This window comes from Onthophagus taurus, chromosome 1 (assembly GCF_036711975.1).
Source record: "Onthophagus taurus isolate NC chromosome 1, IU_Otau_3.0, whole genome shotgun sequence".
Lineage (NCBI taxonomy): Eukaryota > Metazoa > Arthropoda > Insecta > Coleoptera > Scarabaeidae > Onthophagus > Onthophagus taurus.
This window is the reverse complement of record NC_091966.1, coordinates 30,229,470-30,254,232: the sequence shown is the minus strand read 5'-3', so window position 1 is coordinate 30,254,232 and position 24,763 is coordinate 30,229,470. Positions and strand designations below refer to the sequence as shown.

General features: G+C 30.8%; 1 protein-coding gene across 13 annotated transcripts in view; it reads right to left on the bottom strand.

The window, feature by feature from the left end:
- LOC111417052 (serine/threonine-protein kinase MARK2) overlaps window positions 1–24,763 on the bottom strand; it is an 81,336-nt gene that overhangs the window by 32,542 nt on the left and 24,031 nt on the right. For 9 of the 13 annotated variants that reach the window (XM_023049246.2, XM_023049260.2, XM_023049253.2 and 6 more), the window contains exons 1-4: window positions 9,938–11,264; window positions 8,329–8,565; window positions 1,720–1,940; window positions 1,502–1,646 (exon numbers count right to left, since the gene is read on the bottom strand). In XM_023049246.2, coding sequence (XP_022905014.2) covers window positions 1,502–1,646; window positions 1,720–1,940; window positions 8,329–8,565; window positions 9,938–11,074 — 1,740 coding nt within the window. In that variant the 5' untranslated portion in view covers window positions 11,075–11,264. Of the gene's footprint in view, window positions 1–1,501; window positions 1,647–1,719; window positions 1,941–8,328; window positions 8,566–9,937; window positions 11,314–17,167; window positions 17,461–24,763 lie in introns of those variants that run through there. The other 4 variants (XM_023049218.2, XM_071199405.1, XM_071199410.1 and 1 more) reach the window with 4 other exon arrangements.

The window sequence follows — 24,763 nt, the reverse complement described above, 5'->3', positions numbered from 1 at the left end:
TATGACGTTTCACTAATTTCTTTTTGTTTTCTTTCCCCCTCTCCTATTGTACTTCCATTCTAATGGTTAGTAATCCGATGCTACTGATTTCTTGAATCTGTATTACATAGACAAAGTATTAAATAGACGACATTCCTCGTCAAGACGTGTTCGATCCCATTAAGCATTTCCTCTCCATTTCCATGCCTCTTTTATGCTGTCTAGTTTAATAGGTCTCTACCCTCACTTTCTTCAATTTTTGCGCTCAAATTACCCCTAATTACTATGCTGCTTTCACCAACCTCAGTCTTATTTTGTTTATATCTCGTTGTATGTCGTTTATCTGTTTTACCATGTACTGTAATTTATCATCTACTCTGCGATTTACACCCTTCATACATTAGTTCAGCTTTATACTGTACTATTATTTCTACATCTTTCTTTTAATCCTCTCTCTTTATTTCATCCTCCTCATCTTTTCGTCTATTCTTGCTTCCCAGCACTATATCAAATGTTTGATTATGCTAATTTATACCTATTCTACTTATTGAGTTAAAGAATGGAAAAAACAACTGCAGTGGTTAAAGTTGAAAATGATCTCAACAACTGATTTTCGGACTAAACTTTGTTAAGACCTTTTTGCTTCTTTCAATGAGTTAAAAAGAGAGATTATAAAGAGGGTTAGATGAGCTACTTTTCATCACTTCGTTTTTGTCACTTTCTTCCATTTCATCAATCTTTCTTCAAGCATCACTTACATATCAGTTAGAATATATTCTTACATGTTGTATCCTCTAGTACCTCAATATAATTGTATTGTAGCGCTTTTGGAAAAAACTAACAATATTATGTACTCAATTATCAGCAGACGATCACTACAAATGACCTGCAGGAGTGGGTATAGGCACCCCTCAATTCTATACCGCACCAAATTCCTCTTTGTATTTCTTTGCTGTTAGTAACTAACGTTAGTCCAAGATTGTATAAAAAGTGATCTAAACTTAGTCTTAACATCAATGCAAAAAAGTGCTGATGATGGTATTTTTATACCATCATTTCTGTACCACTGCCGATTCTATCTCACCAATAAGTTTATTTGTCATTTGATTTATTTCTTCACTTGAAAACTGTTTTGCATCAATCATCATTTTAACAGTTTATGACACGTTTATAACAATTTTTATTAATTGAAAAGTTTAAATAAATTAACTTTAAAAAGAAAAAAAAAACTTTTGGAGAGATTCATTATAAAATGTAAAAACATTTTTTTTCTTTATAGTTGATTTTTTTATGATTCCTTTTATTGATCGATCATTATCAAAAGATTATTTATCTATCTTTTTATAGAACGGATATGAAAAAGAAATTGATGATTGTTATTGTAGAAATTTCTTATCTTTTATTGGATGTGTTGGCAAACTTATGAGTCATTAAAAAAAAAAAGTGAAATAAAATGTTGGTAAATAAATGCAATATTTACTTAAAAGTATTTTTTTTTTTTAATTGTTAACTAAATTCTTACCTGAAATAATTCAGGGGCGGCATAAGGAGGGCTTCCGCAAAATGTGTCTAATTTATTTCCAGGGGTGAATTCGTTAGAGAAACCAAAGTCGGCGATTTTAATATTCATTTCACTGTCTAATAACAAATTTTCAGCCTTCAAATCTCTATAAGAATGAAAATTTTTTATTTAATTTAATTTTGAATTAAATCATTTTGAGGATAAAATTTTTATCTCACCTGTGAATAATTCTTTTTTGGTGGCAATATTGGACAGCGGATACTATTTGCCTAAATTTCGCTCTGGCTTCTTTTTCTTTCATTCTACCATGAAGTACGAGATAATCGAACACTTCGCCACCGGAAGCATACTCCATGACCAGGTACAATGTTTTTTCAGTTTCAATTACTTGAAATAATTTTACTATGTTCGGATGGTCTAGCATTTTCATTATTCTTACCTAAAAAATAAAAAAGAAATTAAGTATTAATCGATTTTTACACTTTTCTTATTGAAACCGCTATAAATTGCTCTGTGTCTTATTACGGTGATCTTAATTGTCTTTATATTGGAAACATATTTTACAATAACGATCTTGTTGTTCTAAATGGTTTTAATACACTTTCTAAACTATCCATTATTTCAAGCAGAAGAGAAAACTAGGTCTACAACCACAAATTCGCGTTCTCACTTGATGATGACAACTTTATCGTCTTGACTCGTATAAGTTTAGATAGGTTTCACGAACATGAAATCCTTTCTAACCCAATAGTATTAAATGGCGTTGTAATATAGTACGAAACCTTTCAGGTACCGGATTACATACCGGTATCTACTTCTACTCTTTTGATAACAAAACCGAGTAACGCATATGTATCAACTGGAAATATGATTAATTACACTTTCACACATGTTTGAAAATAAATCAATCAGAAGGTATTTTCCGGTTAGATAATTTTGTAATAGATTAAAAATTTTGTTCATATTAGAACATGATTTAAATAAATTTGCAATGCTAATCCTTCGAAGCGGTCAATTTCTTATGCATTATTTTTTTCGTGCGGTTTACACCGGATTTATGGAAAAAGTTAAGGCATTTAGGTCGATGAGGCTGTAAAGGCATAGAGACGTAAATGAATCTATTTAAGGAAATTAATGCCATTTTAGTGGAAATTACCATTATTTTATGCAATTAAGAACGCGTTAATTTATATTTAAATCTAAAAAGAAAATAGATGGCGTTTTAAATTTAAATAATTATTTTCTTTAACATTACTAACCTCAATACAATTATATCAATCAATATGAAAGAAGAATGTAGGTTTACCTATCTTAATTTAGAATAACCGTGTTAATTACAGTAACACAGTTTTAGTTAACCATATAAACACGTCATTAAAGTAGTTAATCATTTGGCTTAGCATTTCACAGCTATCTCCTAAAGCAAATTTGTCAAATATATAAATACAATTGTACAGTATGAATTTGCAAATTTAAATGTACGTTTTAAGATAAAATAGGATTAAATTTCAAGTTTGAAGTAGAATTTTGTTTATTTTTTAAAAATTAATTTACGAAGGTATTAAATAAGTGTTATACATATGTTTTGAATCGATTAGTTACATTTTATTAACGAAAGGGGATTGTCTGTTCGATATTTACTGTGTCACGGTCACTGGCAACTCTATATATAGAAAACCCAGAAAAGGTCGATTTTAATGACCAATTTATTGTTTTACCTTTAAAGAGAAATGTCATTTCAGAAAAGGTTTCCAATTTACAAATATAAATAATAATAGTTATTCGAAGTATTTGTATGTATTTTTCAGAAAGAAAGTTACTTTTACGTAAGCTTTCCACAGAAGTCGTAAAGACTTGTACAAAAGTCTACATGTCATATATAGGAGCGCGGATGTAATATTGAAGTTTATGTCGCATTGAATGCGTGAAGTGCATACTAATTTGTCGTACCTGGAATAAAGTTATTACGGCCACTTCCACACGATGCTAAAGCTGATGTAATTTATATAAATTTATATTTGAAACGTTCACTGAGTTGTAAACGATTGAAACTCTAAAACTTGTGTTTAGTACAAAATTTTGTATTCATTTAATTTAAAATTAAACGTTTTGTTAGATATTAAATTGTTTAGTTGGAAATTATACTGTTCACAAATTACAGAGATTGGCAAAAATGATGAAACTAAAATAATTGAATTTGAAAATGTTGTATTTATTTATAAAATGAAAATGCAATATAAAAATATTTTAAGCTCAAAATCATGTAATTGCAGCAAGCGTTACATCACGATTAAGAAAGACTACCCACAGAGACATTCACCAGCGCAGATGAGTAATCGAACTGTAGTCTAAGACCTGAGAGTGCATGGGAAAAATGTTATAGTACTTGTTGAAGTGAACACTAATCTATTTCTTTTTTTAGTTCTTTAAGCAGAGCCGCAAGTGTGAATTCAAGTCGTAGACCTTCCTCCTGTTAGTTGCTGATATCAAACTGTATAATATTCTCATCTAGTCACTGTCTTGAACTCACAAAGTTTTTTTAGGTATTCATCCTAATGCAATATATTTTCCCACCGTTGCAGTTGACCAAGGACAATTTTGTAAACAAAATATTACAAAAACAATATTTTGACATCTACGTATTAATAACGTTAAGTCGTCGTATTATCTATTTACAAGAACCACGCCAGAATAATATATAGTATATTCATCAAGATCAAATCCAGATCAAATATGAAACGAAAGTAAATATTTATATTGTTGCATCTAAACAATGACGGCGATAAACCGATAAAAACTATATCAGCATGATCTATTCCGAGATTAAGATTAACCAGTAGCACAGATTGTGACAGACACAGGGAGGAAGAAAATTATCTCAATCTAAGTTTTCGCAGGGAATGTAAACAAAGAATACATGTTCTTATAGATAAGATGAACTTAGCCGTCAAAATAAGGTTGAGTCCATCATAACTCCTAGATGTTTTTTTTTGCATCAAAAATGTAATAAGAAAACTAACGAGGAAAAGTTTTCAGTATGTACATACAACAGATTGACATATTATCGGTATCATTTTGAGAAACATTTAGATTCTACGCCAAAAGCTTAAAACAATCGTGCACTATAACAAGATCATGATTAATCGATGGCTAAATGATTCTTCTATAATTATACCAGTATACTTTAGAAGTCGTCCACATACAGGTGATAGTTGAACTATCGATAGAAATGGAGAAAAGGGCCAAATACTACCGCTTAGCTTGTAACTTGGTGAGAAGTCTAATTCAGTACACATTAAGAAGCGATGGAATAGGTAGAAGATCATGATCGACCGAATTAAGAATACCAACAAGGTTAGACAGACATCTATTTTCTTTCTACTTGCGTGTACACAATGTCTTCAATAACCTTTGAAAAAGCAAAGAGAATTAATATAGGATGAAAGCCACAAGGACAATCTACGGGTTTTATATTGATTGGTATTTTAAGTTAGAAAACATAAAAATAGGATCTTAAGTTACAAGCTCCCAGGTTAATACAATCTGCACCAACGCTTTTAAGAGTAAAAAAAAAGCATCTTACGCACCTCATCCTCATTAATTATAGAGAATGAAAAGAGTTTTCGAACTGGTATCAAGAATTACCGGAGGATTAGCAAAGTAGAGAAGTTCGCCCCAGATAATCTAGCAAAAACTGATAAAATTCGGTATAATAAGTAAATAATTAATTAACGGACCTGGACTAATTGTATACTGTGTTAGTTTTATTGCCATAGTTTTACATAATGGAGCAAAATGTTTGCAAGAATCTGATTTTAAATTCAGAAAATTATGAAAATCATGGAACAAGTGAAGCGACTATTAAACTAATGCTCGGAAATATTGTGTTCGAGGAATACAAAGGTGAGAAGAAATTTCAAGATTAATATCAGAATGAAATTTATAAAGTAAGCTTCACGTATAATAATTATATTTAAAAATGCTTTACCACATAACTTCTGTTTTGAATTCGTTCTTTAATATATAAATCGTGTTAATTAGAATGAAACTACTGTAACTAATTGAACGATTACTTGAATAAATTAACATAATGGCGTATCAATTATTAACCTTAATACGCTTGTAATGAAGGCTTAAAAAAGATATTATTTATTTCTTTTGCAACGATATTAATTATTATGTGATCATTAGCTTTGATATTATTTGCAAGGCAAAAATAAAGTTGAAACTTGTTTCATTCTTAAACAATTTATTGCAGAGCAGAAAAAGCGAAAATTTTCGAGATTACACCTGAAACTATTCTTTAAAAATTAATATTTAACAAATAATTCTAAACAAATAATGTACAATAAATTACAAAACTTTGAAAATATGTTCCTGGGAACGTTGATGGACCAAATAGAGAAACACAACCACTACCAATAGAACCAAGAAATGGCAGATTCTTTACTTTGCTTTATAAACAATTTTGAAACAAAAAATTGGGTGGATATGTGATTTTTAAGTCTAATGTATTAATGACCGCAACAACAATCATCATTGAGGGTTGAATTTTGAAGAAAACCCCCATTTTCAGACGAATATAGTGAATAACATGGTTAAGACACCAACACGTACAATCTCCGAAAATTGAAACGACATGGTTAAAAACAATTTGGGTGATTGATTTATTTTATCCCAAATATGCCCAATGATCTATATGTAGTAAAGTCACATTTTTCACAAACATCAGTGAAACTTGAGGATCTTGACGTTAAAACATCTGTTGAATACGCTGATGTTTTAAAAACAAAATGTAAGGACCTTAAGATACATTTGTTCTAAAAGTTGATACATTATCAACTTTTTCTTCTGTCGTTCTATTAGAAATCCTGTGCTTGGAAAATATCGGCGTCGCAATTATTAGGAAAATTCATTCTTGATAGTAGCTTAACTGATTTTGATATTATGAAGATTTTGACACAAGGCAATTATGATTTTGCCAAAATGAAAGATACTCATTGGACTTGATCTCGTAAATTATGTTAAATAGAATTTCCACGAAAAAATACAAATTAAGCACCCAATAGAAATACTTGGATAAGAACACGACTCAAAGGATAATCGAAGATACAAGGATGCATAGTTCATGCTACGGTACTCTAACTAGTTCTCAATTGATTTTATAGACATAAGACTCGTGGATTTTGATCACAAAGTGAAAACACATTTGTGAAGTTTCACAATAAACTTAACAAAACATAAATGAGATTTGCACAACCTGCCAGACTATGTACAGATAAGAGTGAGTCAACGATGTATCTATCGCTTCAGCTATAGTAGCTAAAATAAAGCTAAGAAAGGTATCTATAGTTAAATCCTGCCGCGATATCCATAAAACTTACATATCCAGAAACCGATTTAGAAGAATGTTACTACTGTGAGGCAGATTAGCATAACAATCTGCGATAATATGTTAAATAGTAAGTAAGTTATATTTGTGAAATCACCTCGAAGACCACTATTACTTACCCTGTGGGTAGAGTCATGTTTTATATAATTTCCTTAAAGGAAGAAAAATTTAACGTGTTTTAAAAAGGTGTTATTAGGTAGCACGTGAGTATGGGATGATGATCCGATAGGTTTGAGTTCATAGAACTTAGATATTACTCATTTGTAGGAGATGAGCGATCTGTAATCAGTTCTAGAAAATTACTTAGCGTAATCTAGATCTTAGCAAAACTTATGTTCTTGTATCCCATTATTTGCCTTCTACATAGAGTGAGTTGGTTAAGGTTCTCTCAAAATTTCATAAGTAGTAAAGTCATTTAAAGCGATTTATGTAAAGCTTTATTAAGAACGATTGTTGGACAACCAGAAGAATATTTAGTACTCATTTTTTTAAAAGGTTAATGAAAACATTGGTACACTTCAGGAATACATTTTAAAATAGACTATATTTCATATAGAAACCGAGTCATAGATTATAATTATATCATTTGGATATAAAACAAATAACAAAACTTGGTGCTCAACGAAAAAAAGTCATCACCCTGAACTGAAACCATAGCGTATAGCTAATGGTAATCCACGTCAAGTTGTTATTCGATGAAAGTTCAAAGGAAAACTTATCCAACCGAACCTTATACCTTATACTCTCGTTCTAATGTTTTGGTTCGACTTTTGGTCATAACTTATATTTGTCGTGATTTTTTGCGTCTACGTTTGATTGTCAATATTTTGTATAACCTTTTTTAAGCCCTAATAGCTTCACACCTCAACTATATGCAACTAGTGTTCATACCGACCTATGTTAAAAGATCTATAAATGAATTTCCTATAATCAAATATGTAATAATATATGAATACCTAACTATACACATTTTCATATTTAAATGTTGCGCAAAAACTTCAATTAATACAAAATCAAACATGATTGACATTGAAGTACCTGTACATCTGCAAGCAAATATAACGTTCTGTTTTTTTGGCCTACATATAAAAATGTTAGAAGTTTTTATCATAATAACAATTATATAATAATTATAACACTTAAGTTTATTCTTAACTTTTGCCTTTCATTAGGGGCACATAAAATAGGTGAAACCTAATTGCTACAAAAAAATATTAGAATTATTTACTATTCGATTTAATCAAGCTCGAATTAAAAAAGTTCCACTAAACCTAACTTGAAAATGATTAATTCGAATTTCCTGCCTTTACAAAAGCGGGGAGCAATCGTGAGAAACTTAATCTTAATTCAACAAAATCACCTCCAGAACCGATCATTTAACTCAACTATTAAGATTGAAATTAGATTTAATTCTATAACCAAATCATTCACTTACTTCTCTAAATAATTTTTGGAGTGATCCAGGATTGAGTTGTGTCTTATCGATGATCTTGATTGCGACTTCTTTACCGGTAGGCACATGCCTTGCCAATTTGACTTTAGCAAAATTACCCTTTCCGATCGTTTTGAGCAACTTGTACTTTCCGATCGTTGGCTCTTCGCCTGCTCGTATTCTATTCCTGGTTGACTGATTAATTCTGATACTGGACTCCACCGTTCCATCGTTTCCGCTCTAAAACAAAAAATATAATAGTATAATAAAAAATATAATATTTCCTTTTATATAATAACATTGTATGTTGATTATTGTTTAAACCGAAAAGGAAATTTTTGTTGCAAATAGAAATTTGAGAGTTACTTCAAACGAATATTACGCATTCGAAAACGTAATGAAATTTTTAATTAATGTTTTATTATTGAAGCAAGAAGTAAAAAATTTTCTGAAAAGAGAAAGTTTTGATAGAACATTTTGAGTTGTTATCGCACAATGGAAATAAAGTTATTAAAAAAGTAATTTTTGTAAACACAATAAGTTACACAAGTGTTATTGACGTAACATATGTTTTAATGATTCATTTTTTAACATTCAAGGTTTACAACCACATTTAGTTAAGCTTTGAACGCCTTGAAATGAATCATCTCATTAATTTAATAAATGCATCTACCAATTAATTAATAAATCTTTGGGTTTAAAAAGATTCAATCATTACAACACCGATTTAAATATTTTATAAAACCGTTTGTGCAATTAAATAATTATGAAATCATCAGCCTTGGTTTGTAGATGATTTTAACGCCAACGCAAACGCGTTTATCCTTCGGAAAGGTAAATACCCTGGCCATTTAAACCTACGACTAGTTTTCAATGCTAATTCCCAAACATTTACATTAACAATTTCATTAGAAATTTACATAACAAATTTAATTTGTATTTAAAAAATAATTCCGAAACGTAATTTAACTTCTTAATTCTTAAGTTTTGATTATAAAAAAACAATGTTTATCAACAATCACTTATTATTATCTCGTAATAAAAAATTATATTTTTATTCCTTTTATTTCTGTAACCATTAAATTTATAAGCCACGTTACTAATAAAATACGTCGTCTATATTGAACCGTATTAAAGAATTGGCGCACAGAGCTTCGATTGTGTGGTTATCAACAAAACGACAAAAATGGTGATATCACGAAACGTTCAGTACCTGATCGTCCCACTTATAAAGTTTCTTATGCCCGTATAAGACGTAGTGAAAGAACCGTTCGATCACGAGGAATACTCTAGTAGGATAGCAAAAAGACATTTTCGATAGAATACTTTTTCAAACGCCACCTGTCGCGAAAAATAATAAAAGGCGATAAAACGTTATCGTTAATAGTCTTATCTAAGTCTAATTAACGAAGGTCACGCCATAATGGAAAAGCTAATAAATCACTATTGAAGTTGGGGGGAAAAGGTATCGAAATCGAGAATCGAACTTTACTGTACGGAGATATTAATTTGTCAGCGTTGAAGGATCAGAGTAAACATTGATCAGATAGCGATGAATCAGAATTTTTTTTTATCGAAAGTAAACGCCCTATATTATGAGAAAAAATTGTACCTGATTTGCGTCGACGTTTCTACGACGGTTACTCTTTGTAGTTTCTTTCTTTTCAGAGGGTCTGTCGTGTGCATCAGAAGCTGTTCGACTTAATAGTTTTGTAGGTTTTTTTGGATAAGCTGATTCTCCACCGGCACTACATCTGGCTTTATTTGAACGATCGAATGGGACACTATTTTCGGCTTGCATGTCGCTCACTCCCGGCTTTAAAAGATTTTCTACTTCATTATAGCTCTTAAGCGGTTCGTGGATGTGTTCTAATGGTTTCTTGGTGATGTCCTGAGATTTATCTTTCGGAGCGTTTTCTTCTTTAAGTTGTGTTACGGGACTTTTTACCTTCTTTAACATGTTATCAAATTTTTCTAAATTCCGAGCTTTGATTGCTTCGGCTTCGCAATGGTTGATGTAACTTTGAACGTTTTGAAGAGAGTTCATTGTATCGTCTGGAAAAACTAAATTAACATCGATTCTTCTTGCGGCCATTGGTGATGGTTTTAAATCTTTTCTATCATTAATTGTGTAAATGTTCATTTCATCTTTATGCATTAATTTTTTTAAAAGTCCGGGTGAAGATTTTTCGACGACGTCCTTAATTTTTTGAGGGGGTTTGTTTCCAGATATCGGTTTGTAACCGGTTAATTGTGATTCATTCTCGCTTTTGTTCAACTCATTCGTTGCGTTACTGTTTTTCCCGGGAACAATTCTCCGAGAATCACTCCCCGGACTCAATGGCAATTTATTCCGATATCCCATCAATGGTGATATTACTTTTCCCTTTTGATTCTGTTGATTGTTGTCAACATTATTCCCGTAAAGTTTTTCAATACGGTTGCTCAACGTTTCAAGTTTAAATTCCGAATCGACTTTACGATCAGAAATGGGACTGTTTTTAGGTGTTATCGGATCCTCATCGACCGTCGCGTTTTGCTGTTTCCTTTCTTCTTCACGTTTCTTTAGGAAACTTCTCGAAAGGGAATCTCGATAATCACGACGATTGACTGGCCTGGGAGACACCTCCGTATGAAAAGTATCCTTGTAACGATCCATGTATTTTCCAGCGTAAGTAATCTTATCTCTTTTACTTTTCAATACTTCCAAATAGTCGGTGACCTTCGCTTCGTTAGGGGCTTCGCTCATGCTTTTTGAGCAGAATTGGTAGCACGAAAACCGTCCATTTAAAGGGTGAGACTATGCACAGTTTCGTTCACTAACACGGAGAACGCGCGTGGAAACTACAAAGAGGACGAATAGGTGCGATTTAGCGCAATCTTATCAGTTGAAATGGGACTTGAGATAACGAATCCAGTGGCGGCACGTGACGTTAACCGATTCACTGCTTGGTTGAAAAAAAAATCATTTGTACCTACAACAAATGTCTAGAAATATTTCTTTTTTTATTATTTTAGTAATATGTAAAATATTACATATTAATTAAATAATAATTATGAGAATTACTTCATGTTTATTTTCTTGAAATTTTAATCTAATACTTTATATAATTTAATTTAATTACTTTGATTTATTATACCAAAAGTGAATTAGACGTGTAAAAATATTGAACGGAATTTTACATTTGCTTCATAATTTACTTAATCAGTTTTCGATTATTTATAATTAATGTTGGGATATTTCATAATTTTGAACAATAATTAGTTTCCAAAATAATGAACCTAGTCTTTGATTTTTATTTTTGGCGTAGTTAAGCAGGAAGTAAGAGATTCACATTATATAGACATCAAGACAGTAAGATCATGCAATTTGAAGGTAATTTGGCGACCACAAAATTGTACGTTATTCAAACAACGTTAGATGTAAACGACCAAAAATTACAGCTATTATTGAAAATTGTAAACCCTAAACTCATGTTCGATGGTAACAAAATGTTTCATTTTATAATAGAACACATATAGGAAGTAACTATGTTGTATTGGTAAGTAATTTTTTGTACAATCGAGTTATTTTATAGTTTCCGGGTTTGTTACAGCAAATAAATGTGACATAATATATTATATCTCTCTTTTTGATGCCAAAAATTACAGCTGTCACACTTAATATTAACAAGTATTAAACACATTTCCTCGAGTGGAGGAGATAATTTAATTTCTTGGAATAACTCAGCTTCTTTTGATCTAAATGAACTACCAACACATCAATATTGATGATTACATATAGTTTCAGTCATGTTTACTTTAGAGCGATTATAAAATTAAATTTCAAGATTTCACCCTCAAACGAAGCCAACTTGCAATATTTTATTTTATTATATTTATTTGAACCTTTCTTTGTTATGATAACTATTCTGCTAGTCAGTATAATTAATAATAACTACTTAATTATAATAAATATTTAGCAAATATTCGTGACTCACGACTAATTTACGCCGTTTGCGTGGAAATTTATTTTATTATAATATTTTACATTTTTCAGTGATACATTTGTAAATTTCATTATGAAAAGAACTATTTTTATAGAAGTTCTGTAACTTTTGCTCCTGAAGATGCCGATACAACTGCTTGAAACCGGTAGAGCGTAATAAAACCATAGCATCACTGATGGACAACATCAAAACTAAAGAATATTAGTAATGTTTTGCGAACATTTTATTATTTATTATTAGAACATTATTATTACTTAGAAAGGGTATAAAATATCGTAATTACAAGACTTCAAAATTAAATAGTGTACAGAAACTTAGACTTAAACCATTTCAACATTCAAAAGCAATTTACTAAAACATTAAACAAGTTTAAACAAAGAAATAATAAAAAAATCGCTTTCACATTTAACAAGGGATGTAGCCTTTGAAGCCCTAGAAGATGACCAAAAATCGAAATCGGCTAAATTGATGAATTTTCAATAAATAGGGTAATGTCGCCTTGTGTGGACCACTACCTGGTGTGGATTGGAATAAGAGTCGGGATGAACAGACGTATTTCTGTGTATAAGCATTTTGCTATAAAAAAAACCATAAACAAAGTCCGAATTACACATTTAGTTGCTGAGAGTGGTAGCATGATCATCATGGCTTTGGCTGTCAGTGCTAGGAACTCGATGTCACCTTTCTTCTTTTTCAACAGTGTTAGAATGTCTCAGGGTATCATGGATGACGAAGGCTGAATTTTTAAAATAGATAAAGCACTTCATTCATCAGTCCAAGTCATCAACAGAATCGCCAACTCTTCTCCTGCTCGATAATGATTCGTGGCATCTATCAGTTGAAGCCATTGACGATGCAGAACGGTTTTACTGTTCTTTAGCTTTTTATTGCTTTTCCCCATCTTTTTTGAAGTTTTTCGGAGATGGTCAACTCAAAATTAAAAATTTTTTTTAGTAAGATAGAAATTTTTTTCTGCCAAATAACAAATCAAAGATCTCATACCATAAAAAGTTATCTAGTGATATAAACTAAACATTGATATATAAAACCACGAGTAATCTTCTTCTTCCACAAAAGCGGTCCACTCAAGGTGACATTATCGTACTTAATGAAGTAATAAATAAACATTAACAAGCATCTCATAATATTTCTTTAATATTTTTTATTGCATACGCCACAAAATAAAATCACCAGCAAAATTATGGCAAACATATTAATTACTAATTACACAACTTGGAAAGCTTAATTTACTCGTGACCAGATTCGAGTTATAAATTTATCCTCAGCTGACTCTAAGAAAAGGTCATATGTACACAATTATCCTAATATTTAAAAATATAATGCTTTAGTCAATAACATCTCCAATTCGGTGATTTGTCTATAAAGAAAAATCGGTAAGGCTTTATGCCAGTATCTATTCTCCGAAGCTTTATACGCAAAAGCCAAAACTAGGTACAGGTATAAAGGTAATATAAATACATTTGAAAAATGACGCATCAGGGATGAGTAACCATAAAGAGATGGATACTCCTAAAATAAAGCAAAATTCACTGAATTTTTTCATGAGAATTCGTTATGTGTAAACTTAAATCAAGTATATACGTTTTATCCGAAAACAAATATCGTGTATATATTAGGATAAAGAAAGCATAGACTATGTAAGTCTACGTAAAATATATTTATAATGTGTAGATCAGTTTCGACATATTTACTAATTCACTCATTGTAGTGTAGTGATTCACTGTTCAAATTATTAGATGCTGCAATTTTCGCTAGAACGTAATTGAAATAGGTCCATACTTGTTTATAATATTACAACGATAAGTTTAAAAAAAAACTTCACTTCAAAGTGAGTTTAAATATGGAATTAATAAGCTAATGAGCTGATAATAAGCTGGCGAAAAATGGCTGTTAATATTAACGCAAATTTTCTCTGCCGCTGTATATATAAGCGTATAGACAACAAAATTTACTATCCTAAGTTGTTATTATAAGTTATAAGTGTTATTATTAATTTCGCAACATACTCTTGTTACCAAATTAATTTATTTTTGTATTATTGTATTCAACCGCCGTCGACTACAATTACTAACGTATAGACCGCGCGACGTCGGTTTCAACAACCGCCGTCTTCAACTTTCCCCATTTTATATGATACCCTCAACTAATACTCTTGTTACTCAAAAATTGTATTTTTGTCTTGTTCTTCAACTTAATTTTTATTTTCTGAAAAGTTCCTATTTTAAAGGATTTGCTTTAATTAAAAACAAACAAAACTTCAGAAAGAATATTATCGACGTCATTGCACTGTTTACTTATACTACATTGTCGACGGTACAATGTCTATGATAAAAGAAAGATATGAATAATAGGTTCATTACGCGTAAAAAACTTCCGCATAGTAAACGTTATAGTTTAATAGGTCATCATAGGGCACATCCCTGGCTTAAATGATAGGTTATAACGTCATAACTAATTATATCGAGTAGTAAGAGAAAGAGAAATACTAAGAACTTTTAATGTTTAGCTTCATCTTGTGAGTACCTGAAAATATTCATAACATATTTTGACCATTTTACATTAAAATGTATTATCTTATCAGTGTTTCACCAAAATATGGATAGTTTTTTGAATGTTTCTGTATTCATTATTAGTGAGATATGTGAGAGTTAGAAGAAGAGCAGAAGTCATACTTACAAATTAAGCTGTATACAACCATTTTCTTTAACTGAGCATAAAAAAGAAAGGATGCAATCGTCGATTGTTTGTCAAATTTGTCAAATAAATCCATTTCAATTTCTTTGTCGCAATACAACGGCCGGTTGCCATATATCTATTTATGATCTTTACCTGCAGTAATAAAACAAGTACCATTCAATGGTAAATTGAAGATAAACGTCCATAAATACTATGGAGTGAATAACGTATTATTGATGCAGGATAGACTCTTGAGGAATACTCGTATCATCATAAGTAAGGTATTTTTTGGACAATAAGAATTTTTCTCCTTAAATGGATTCATGTATCTCAACATTTAACATTGATTTCTTTGGTTATAAAATATTAAATAAATTAAAGTTGCCTAACTAATTACTTATAAAAAATGAATACAATAACATTTGACAGTTTAACTTCCTTGTTAGTTTAAAAATTAAATTTAATTTTAATAGATCTTAATAGATGGCGCTAGCATTTAAAGAACCTTATTTGAAAGTGAATTTTCTATATTTTGTGCCCAGTATTATTACTTAAAACTTTAGAAGTAGCGTAACTAATATCTTGCAATCTCTCCAAACGCTTCCTGTTAACACATCTGTCCGAGGAAGTTTAATTATTTACTAAGTTTATTAATTCTTGAAAGTGCAAATGTTGCCATTGACGGTTTCCTACAAATTGTGTGCAATAAAACATTATAAAATGAGTGTAGTTGCAACCAATTTTTTTATATTAATATAAGTTACGCTGAAACGTGCAAAAATTTTAACTTGATTGTCTACTTCCTGATTACAGTAGGTTATAACGAATGTTATATTTTCTACATAACATTTTTAATACGAATAGAACTGATGTATAATTTAATCTGTGTAATTTGCAAAGTTCACAATGTGTTCTGAGAATTTTCAGGTACCCGTAAAATGGGATATCTAAATATTTTAGTAATGAGCAAACTTCAATACCCGATATACGTTCTTGGTATAACAAATAATTACACAGGACTTGTAATCGATTAAGCTCCCACAATGATTTCTGGTTAAAAAAATCGGGCAATGGCTTATTTTGTTATTACAAATAATGTGTCTATATTTGTAGATACATTCATAATTGCAATCCCTTTGGGTAAATGTTTATGATAAATGAACTCTTTAATGGGAATACATTATTTATATTTTTAAAGATTACTTTCAGATCTCGTCCGGTTCATACTTTACTCAATAAAGGAATTGACTGTATAAATTGTTCTCAACCATATTTCAAAATCTTCTAACGACATATTCCACTCCGTCCAGTTCTGAACGATTTTAAAACAAATCATTCTTTTGAAACTTTTCTTGGGTATTGCGGAAGACAACTTTTTGCACTTGTCATAATTTAACTTGTGGTTAAAACATAATTAGGACACTTTCTCACAGTACAGGCAATAATTAATTCTATTTCATGTAATATTGAATGCACTTCTAAGTTTGATTCTGAGAAACCCCTCATATTGAGTCTACGATGGGAGAACTAAAAATTATCTTTTCCTAACTATGACCTAACAATAATGGAAGTAGATGTAATAAAGTTTACCTCGGTTTTTCATATTATGTAAAAGGGGGTCGATAAAGGTGCAGTTACAAAGTACGCTTTAAGCGATAGTTTGAAATTTTGCACTTTTTGGTCACATTCAATTGGGCCTACTTTTCTTTTAAATATTGTCATAAAAAGCTAAAATAATAAATCAAAAGAGACGCAGAAAAAGAATATATCTTGAAAATTGGAAATTAAAGCGAAAAACCGAAAAATTCACGATAAAAAAAGCACTTCCATTCCATTGTTATGTTCTGTTATGTTCAAAAGATTGCCGTTATTTTTAAACCCGTGTAATTATATTTATTATTTCTATTTACTTTTAATGATTGTAATTTTTTTTAATAATCTTTACGTGATATCCCAACATTAATTTAATAAATCAAGCATGTTTTTTTTTAATTTCAATGTAACTGCAATGTTCGTTTTAAAAAAGAAGAAAAAACGGTTCACATTTCACAAGGTTATAATTAAATAGGTAAAGAGTACAGCTTATTTTACAACAGGTGATGTGATGACGTTCAATATTGATACTCCTTTAATGTATTTCTATGATTATCTCGTACTTATATCTTTATACACAGAGCGTGGTATACATTATTGTATTTCTATCGGTAAATCGCGTTAACAAAATAACGTTGCAACTTTTGAAGCGTTAAATTTTTTTTTCAACCAGCAGCTGGCAACAGGAATCAGTCACTACGTCACGCGCTGTTCGACACTAATTGGTGAGCATAGATCGCAAAATAAGTACCGATTACGGAATGGAACGTCACCGAACGAAGGAAAAACGGTGCGATCACTACACTAGATTGTAGAAAACTGAATCTAGCGGTGCCACCAACAATCGTCAGTCGGTTGACTGGTGCGCTGGTAACTAACTATCCCACACGCCTCTCTCTCTCCCTCATTCCAGACCCGGACAATACGCTCAATCGGCCTCAAATTTCGTTATATTATATTTATGACAAACCGACGACGACTACGAATGACATCGATCGATCAGAAAGGAGAATATGCGAACATATTGAAATTAACGTCATCGTCCTCCTTACATCATACACGCAAACGAAGATTATTAAAACTTTACCTTGAAAAGAATTATTTGTGATTAACAACTTTAGAAAAATTTTCCTGCAAGATCTTTAAAATAAATAACTTAATATATTAAAAACAAATTTGTTATTGTGAATGTGCGTTATTACAGTAGAAGCATATATGTAGCATTTAAATTTAAAAAGGCGTATTAATTTGCATTCACCTTGACTAAAAACGGACCTCTATCTTTGTCGTTTAAACGGTAAGCTAAAAATGTATGCGTGTGCGTTTCGTACTCAGGTAATTACTTCAATTAGTCGCGGTATTGTCGATAGATCAAGTCAATGGTTTGGTTATAAATGCGTTTCTTTTGCAATAAAATGTATCGAAGGAAAATAAATTAACTTGTAAAGCAAAATCGAAAATAGAAAGTTTATTGTTGATATACGTTATCGTAATTTTATTAACAATCAATTTATCTTAGAATTTTTTGTATCTCAATATGTCAGATTTATTATTATTTTCACTATAATCCCTTCACGTTTTATTTTAAGGCTCAAAATATTTTGAACCGAAACTATATTTTTTTATTGTTATCTATTCGACAACACATGGTGTAAAAAATTTACCAAAAAATTGAATACAATGAATAAAACAATTTGCCATAATAAAAACAATACGTAAACGCTATTTTTTATCATTTTTGAAATAATTTATGATTAACAAATTAAAGACCATTTGAGAAAAAAGGGAAACACAATACATATAGACAAACTTATTGCATATGATTGTATATTTCATTATTGATTTGACTATACTAGGAAAACATTTACAAATATTGAAAAGAATTTGCATAACTTAACAAAAATTGAACAAACAATGGCTAAATTGTGAAAATTTCTAAGTGGCATTGACATTTTGAGTAATTGAGTAGTGAGTAAGCAAACGCTTTGAATACATTTGGAACAGCTTTCATCACTAATCTCGATTTTTCGTTAGTTTTAATAAAAATTTATTTTTAGAATTAAAAAAAATATGCAGTGAATATAAAAATTTTATCCATTTTGTCATTTGAAATAAAAGGAATACATTTCCAGCTAAATTATTCCCAAATATATTTAATAATTTTTAACTATAGTTATGATAAAAGTTAGAAATAAAATCGAAAAAATAAATTGAAATTGAAAAAATCGCAACGACGATTTTTTACAATTAAAAAAAATATATAAAAATTGATAAAACCCATAAAGTTACAACACATCGTATGTAGTTAGTTAAGTGCAGTCTGAGATTGTATAGCATATAATTATTACAGTAATTAATAATTAGTTTAATTAATATTTATTTGCTTATTGCAACATAATTTCTCGTATTTTGTAACATTTCTACAGACTTTGTATCGTTTTCATAAAAAAACGCATGACATATTCATTAAAATGAAAATATTAATTTAAATTCTTATCGCAAATTTGAAAAACAAACTAAACGGTTTTTTTTGTGGATTTAAACGGATTTAAATATATTATTCCCAATTACACCAGGCTTTCAGTATTGAACAGTAAACGTTGTGACAAGTCAGTAAATGTGAAGTGTTTTGTGTTCAAGTTTACAAGATTAGTGCAGCATCTCATTAAGAATATAACTCATTAGAATAATAACCAGCTATCAACCCTCAGCTACAGCAGCTTATTTAGGGTTCCCTTCATCTCATCTTCAGCAATTATTGGTAACGAAAAGCAAGTCAAAATTGCAACATTGTAATTTAAATCTTAAAATTTTTTTTCAAATTTTCAGTTGTGAGTTTTTATAGCGTAAATGTCCAAATTCTAAAAAAATTTCATTTTGTTAATATTCAGGAATTAATATTGTAGAAATCGCTTCTTCATTAAGTCTAAGAGTTTAGATCCAGCAACAAGCTTAAACGCTTATATTATTGCACGCAGAATCTTTTCTATGAGGTCAGAATTAAAACTGAAAGTAAGATTGGATCGCGGTCAATAAAAGAAAAACCCCAACACAACCCTGCGTCAAAAACTCATAAGGCTTGCATAAAGATTGGACTAGGAAAAACCGATATAGCATGAATCTCCTATAGAAATGTGGCGGATCTTGGTTCTATGCCTACAAGACATATAAATGAGGCTGGTGAAGTCTTTCCTTTGAACACTTGTTCCAAATTTAGTTAATGTTTAAATCGCAAATCATTAGCCCATTTGAGTTCTTGGTTGAGAATATCGTCGAAATGCATACATGTATATCTAGTACCTTCTTAAGCATACATCAACCTCATTAAACATACATTCAACCTTATAAGTAATTCTTTGTATCTTCCGTACTACAAGGTACTTGCACCAAAACGGACAATTTCGCAATAGATACTCTTAGCCTATATTTGAACATTTCATTTAGTTTAGCTGTCATGAAAAACTGGAGGGTGCAGCTTCACGTGTTTGTCGTGGCTACTCGACGTACGTGCCAACGTTGGATCGCGCCATGCCATGTGCTTCCTTTACATAACACAATTCTGAGGTGGCTGAATGATTTTCGCACAACGGTAGTGTAAAGATAAAGAAATGAAGAGGTGATTGAATAATGGTAGCTACATTTAGAACAAACATCTAAAGTTTCACCCTTACAAAATTATAGTGTTTCAAAAGCTTCTTTCGACAGTCTACCGTCAACGTGAGCAATGATGAAGCTCACTTTCACTTGGCCAGTTTTGTTAACAAAGAAAACTATCAGCTTCTGCACAGCCTAAAAGTGACAGTGTGGTGTGATATTTCGAAACTCGGGATAATTGAGCCTACTTTTTCTAAAATATGAGAGAACAGGCAGTGATTATGCTTTAAGAACTTGTAATCCTTAAACTTTTAATGAAATTGATACTGGCAGCATCTGGTTCCAGCAGGACGTAGATTTCCGCTCATACGATGAAGATTTCCACAACATTATGAACGTTATTTTTCCCTAAGGAGTGATTTCTAGAAATGGTAATGTGCCCAAATCTTCACGCTCCCCACATCTGACTCCCTGTGACTTTTTTCTTTCGGGCTCTCTGAAGGCTAAAGTGTACATCGACAGTCCAAGAACCATCCAAGAATTACAGGAATCCATCAGAAGTAAATTCCGGCGATTCAAAACAATATGGTGGAGTGCATTGCAACCAAGGGTTATTATTTAAACGCGATTATTTTTTACGCTTCATGTTTTCGATTTTTTCCTTGTGTCAATAAAATTTCTTGAGTTTCTCTATACATTGTGTTTCCTTGTGTCTATATGATAAAAATTGAAAATTTTACATGGTTTTAGAATTTGCCCGTTTTTATTTTTTATAATTGAAAAAACAAGTTTTACATATTAGTGAGCGTGCAATTTATTATGCAAATAGTTTTTTACATACTTTATGATGAACTAGTTTATCCAATAATATCAGATTAGAAGCATTTTCCCGTATAATATGGAGTACATAATTATAATGTATTTGAGAGTAATTATAGAGACGATTAATGATAGTTATGTTACATATAGTGATTATGAAAATAAAGTGTACGATGAACAAGTCGCAGATATATCAGATAGATTGAGAGTACTGATGACGAAACATCTATAAATACTTTCGGTGATTAGGTATGAGAGGAAATCGTTAATAAAGCCACAATATATCATTTTTTTGGATAACTCGAAGTAAGTCCGCAACATTTAGCTATATATAGTATTTCGAGAAACAATGCTGTTATTAAGACTTACATTATTGTGACGATACATACATTTTACAAATCGCGATTCTGGAAACACAACGGATTGATTGCAGAAAATACGAAGTATAATTGAATATATGAATAACAAATTTGCCAAAATTAGAGAACTCGGTTTGATATAAAAATTTAATTCTGGATTAAGAAGTCAGTTTAGAATTTATAATGGATAGAACAAATTAGCTACTTCTAATAAATGCATCTAAAAATGTTGTAAAGAAACTAAAGAGGTTGTAATTTGTAATGCATAAATGAAATACAGTTTACACCGACAATTGATGCTTTTCACCACAGCTTTTTATATGTTTACATACCAAAAAAGCAATGTTATTGGAACAGTACGACCTAACAGAAAAGATTTGTTGAAGGAATTAAAATTGTAAAGAAAAAAGATCAATTGAAAAAATAACGTACAGATCTAGAAGAGTTTATATTCATTACACTAAGCTAACAGCGAAATGATTAATACTTATGTAGTTTTTTTCAAATCGTTTCACTTTTATATAGCAAACTGAATAATGAAAACGAAATGTACATTCTGTTGGCGATACTCCACGGCTACAAGCGAAAAAGAATTTCCCTAGACATATTCCGTAAATAAAGCAAATTCACTCAAGATATCCAAAATATGTTTCAAAGGAAGTAGAAGCGGGGATGTTAGTCTTGTCTTGTTGCATTACATGTATGAAGACTACTTTAAAAAGTATCGTACTATGCAGGCTCCCAAATTTAAATGTTCTTTTTTGTGTAGTAAGTAATATTTTAATAAAGTTTATTTTGAACAGTCTGTTTTGTATGAATTATTTCATTGGTTTTATATTGTTACAGTAAATAAAAAGGTAAATCTTTTTTGGATTCTTGCCAGTTTAATTTTCCGGTCAAAGGGTTAATAAACACCCTCGCTAGCTACATGGCCAAGTAGTTGCACAGGGAATATTCTGGTCGAAATAATTGCATATAAACGAAATCATTACACAATACATCTCCTTGGGTCCATGGTCTTACACCAAGGGTAGGAAATGCAGGCGATCTTGATCACTTGTTCGGGTCGAGAGGAGACAATCTCATTAAAATCCACAAAGTTCTTGTACCTCTAATTAATGTTTTAGAAACTAAACATAAAATCAATTTTTTGCATTTTTAATCATCATTCATTAATTAAAAACGTGTCATTAAGTTAACAGAAGCACCAGATAATGAAAATGATAAAAATGGAATTATAAAAATCAAGAAGAAAATGGAAAATTCATACATTAAGTAGCCAAAATACTTTCAAAAAATAACCTTGACTTTAAATTTAAAACGAAATTAACCATTCATTCCAAAAAAGTGTGTCTTTTAGTACCAAGGATTTTGGTTAAGCTGCCAAAACCGACGAATACCAAACGTTTATCTAGAGTAGTAGGACGTTTAGTGCTCTATATCCATTTATATAAGGACAATATAAAATATGCGCAAAAAACAGCACTATAACGAAATTAACATTTTAATAAACGTGTTTAAAATTTTTCTAAAGATTTAATATTACTTTCAACAAAAACTAAATAAATTGTAAAAACATTCACTGATTTTGATACTAAAACGATCACATTTCTAACACTTTACCTATCCAAGGTTGATCCAATTGAATAATGTATTTTTCAAGTGTGCACGTTTAAATTTAATCGAATACAGTAAATAAAAGTTTGGTCTAAATTATATGTGCACAATACGTAATGGCCTTGAAAACAACTCGAGACGTCGAAGATCGTTACAAGAAACTCAATAAATACAATTACTTTGAAGAGAAAGGCTGGAGTAAATATTTATGCAAGAACCGCAATCCACGTTAAGTAACATAAGGTTTTTAAAACATACTTAAATTGAGGAGAGAAAAAAGACAATCAGTCTGGGTTGCGGTTACTTTTATAGTCTTATCTTATGACAAACGACCTTCACCATAAATAAGTATTAATCCACCTGAGAAATAAATAGGATAAAATCTTTATATTGCATAAATAATTTCGAAAGTGTTCGGAGATTAGCATTATTCGCACTTGGAGACTTGATGAACTCTTCTTGTTGAGGTGAACGATCTTCCGTCGGTCGATTTAATGCGTTAATGCGGGAAAATTAGTGCATGAAAATTAGGATGCCACATGTCGTTTTGCGCCTTCAAGGTGTTAATAGAAGAAGACACACTTTAACCGGTACCTTTTTTATTAGACAGATGCGTTATAAGAACTTTTTCGAGAGTAGAAACTGAAATAAATTTTAAGTAGCCAACAAAAGAAGCTTGTACAACTTTGTTTATGGAGGAAGACCTTTAGTTTTAGGTTTTGAAACGAACTTTGAAGTTGTAAATTGCGGAAACGTGACCGACTTTAATATTGTAGATGGAAAAGTTTCGAGGTAAATTCATATTTTTTTGGTTCTATTAAGAAATATGTAGTTAATTTCGATTAGAAATTCTTGTATTTTTCTTTGTTTTCTTGGACTTATTATGTATCAAAATGTTTGCCAGATAAAAGAATTTTCTGTTATTTAGTCACACTGGTTGATCAAAAAGATTTATCAACAATAACAGGTCAATAACCCCCATAAACTTTTACTTTTAAGGATAAATATTTTTATTATAAGTTTATTTAAATTTAATAACGGTTATTTCCCGGATATAAGATTAAACTAGTTGAGCAGTATTAAAATAATGTAATTTTTTATACATAATTTTTAAAATTCCGATTAGGTATTTTAAATCAAATGAGTTCAAGTATAAAGAAACAAGATTATTCTTTAGTTTACGATGACTCATTGCGGTGCTCTTAATTCTTTTTTTGCTGCTATTAGGAGCACGGATTGCTTTTTAATAGCTCACATGACTTTTATTATCAATAAGATTTACTGCGGTGGCATTTTTCTTTAAGATTACATACGCGGATGGCGATCGGTACAATTTGCGTTTACGCTCACGCTTTATTCAAATTTATTCCTCACCTTATGCGTACTTATGGATTCAATTATCTGCATAAAGGTAAGCACCGACCGGTTATAAATAAAAGAATAACACATCCAGCAAAACCAACACCCATTGGGATATTACAATAAATGAATTGGTTGAAATGGCAAGCGGTCTCATCACATGCCATGTATTGGACTGCGACTTTGCTCGATCAATTAATCGAAACTAAAATGTTGCACGTTGATCCGACTCGAGCGACGGCTTTGACGTCAAAACGTTCATCATCAATTAGGTTATACGTAATTTGCTGGCGACGGACGTTTATAGGAAAGCAAACAATAGTCCACACGTTTTATTAAATTTTTGAATAAACGTTATGGATAATTACCTCGCGGTTGTGGCCGAGTGACCTTCGGTTATGCAATGAATAA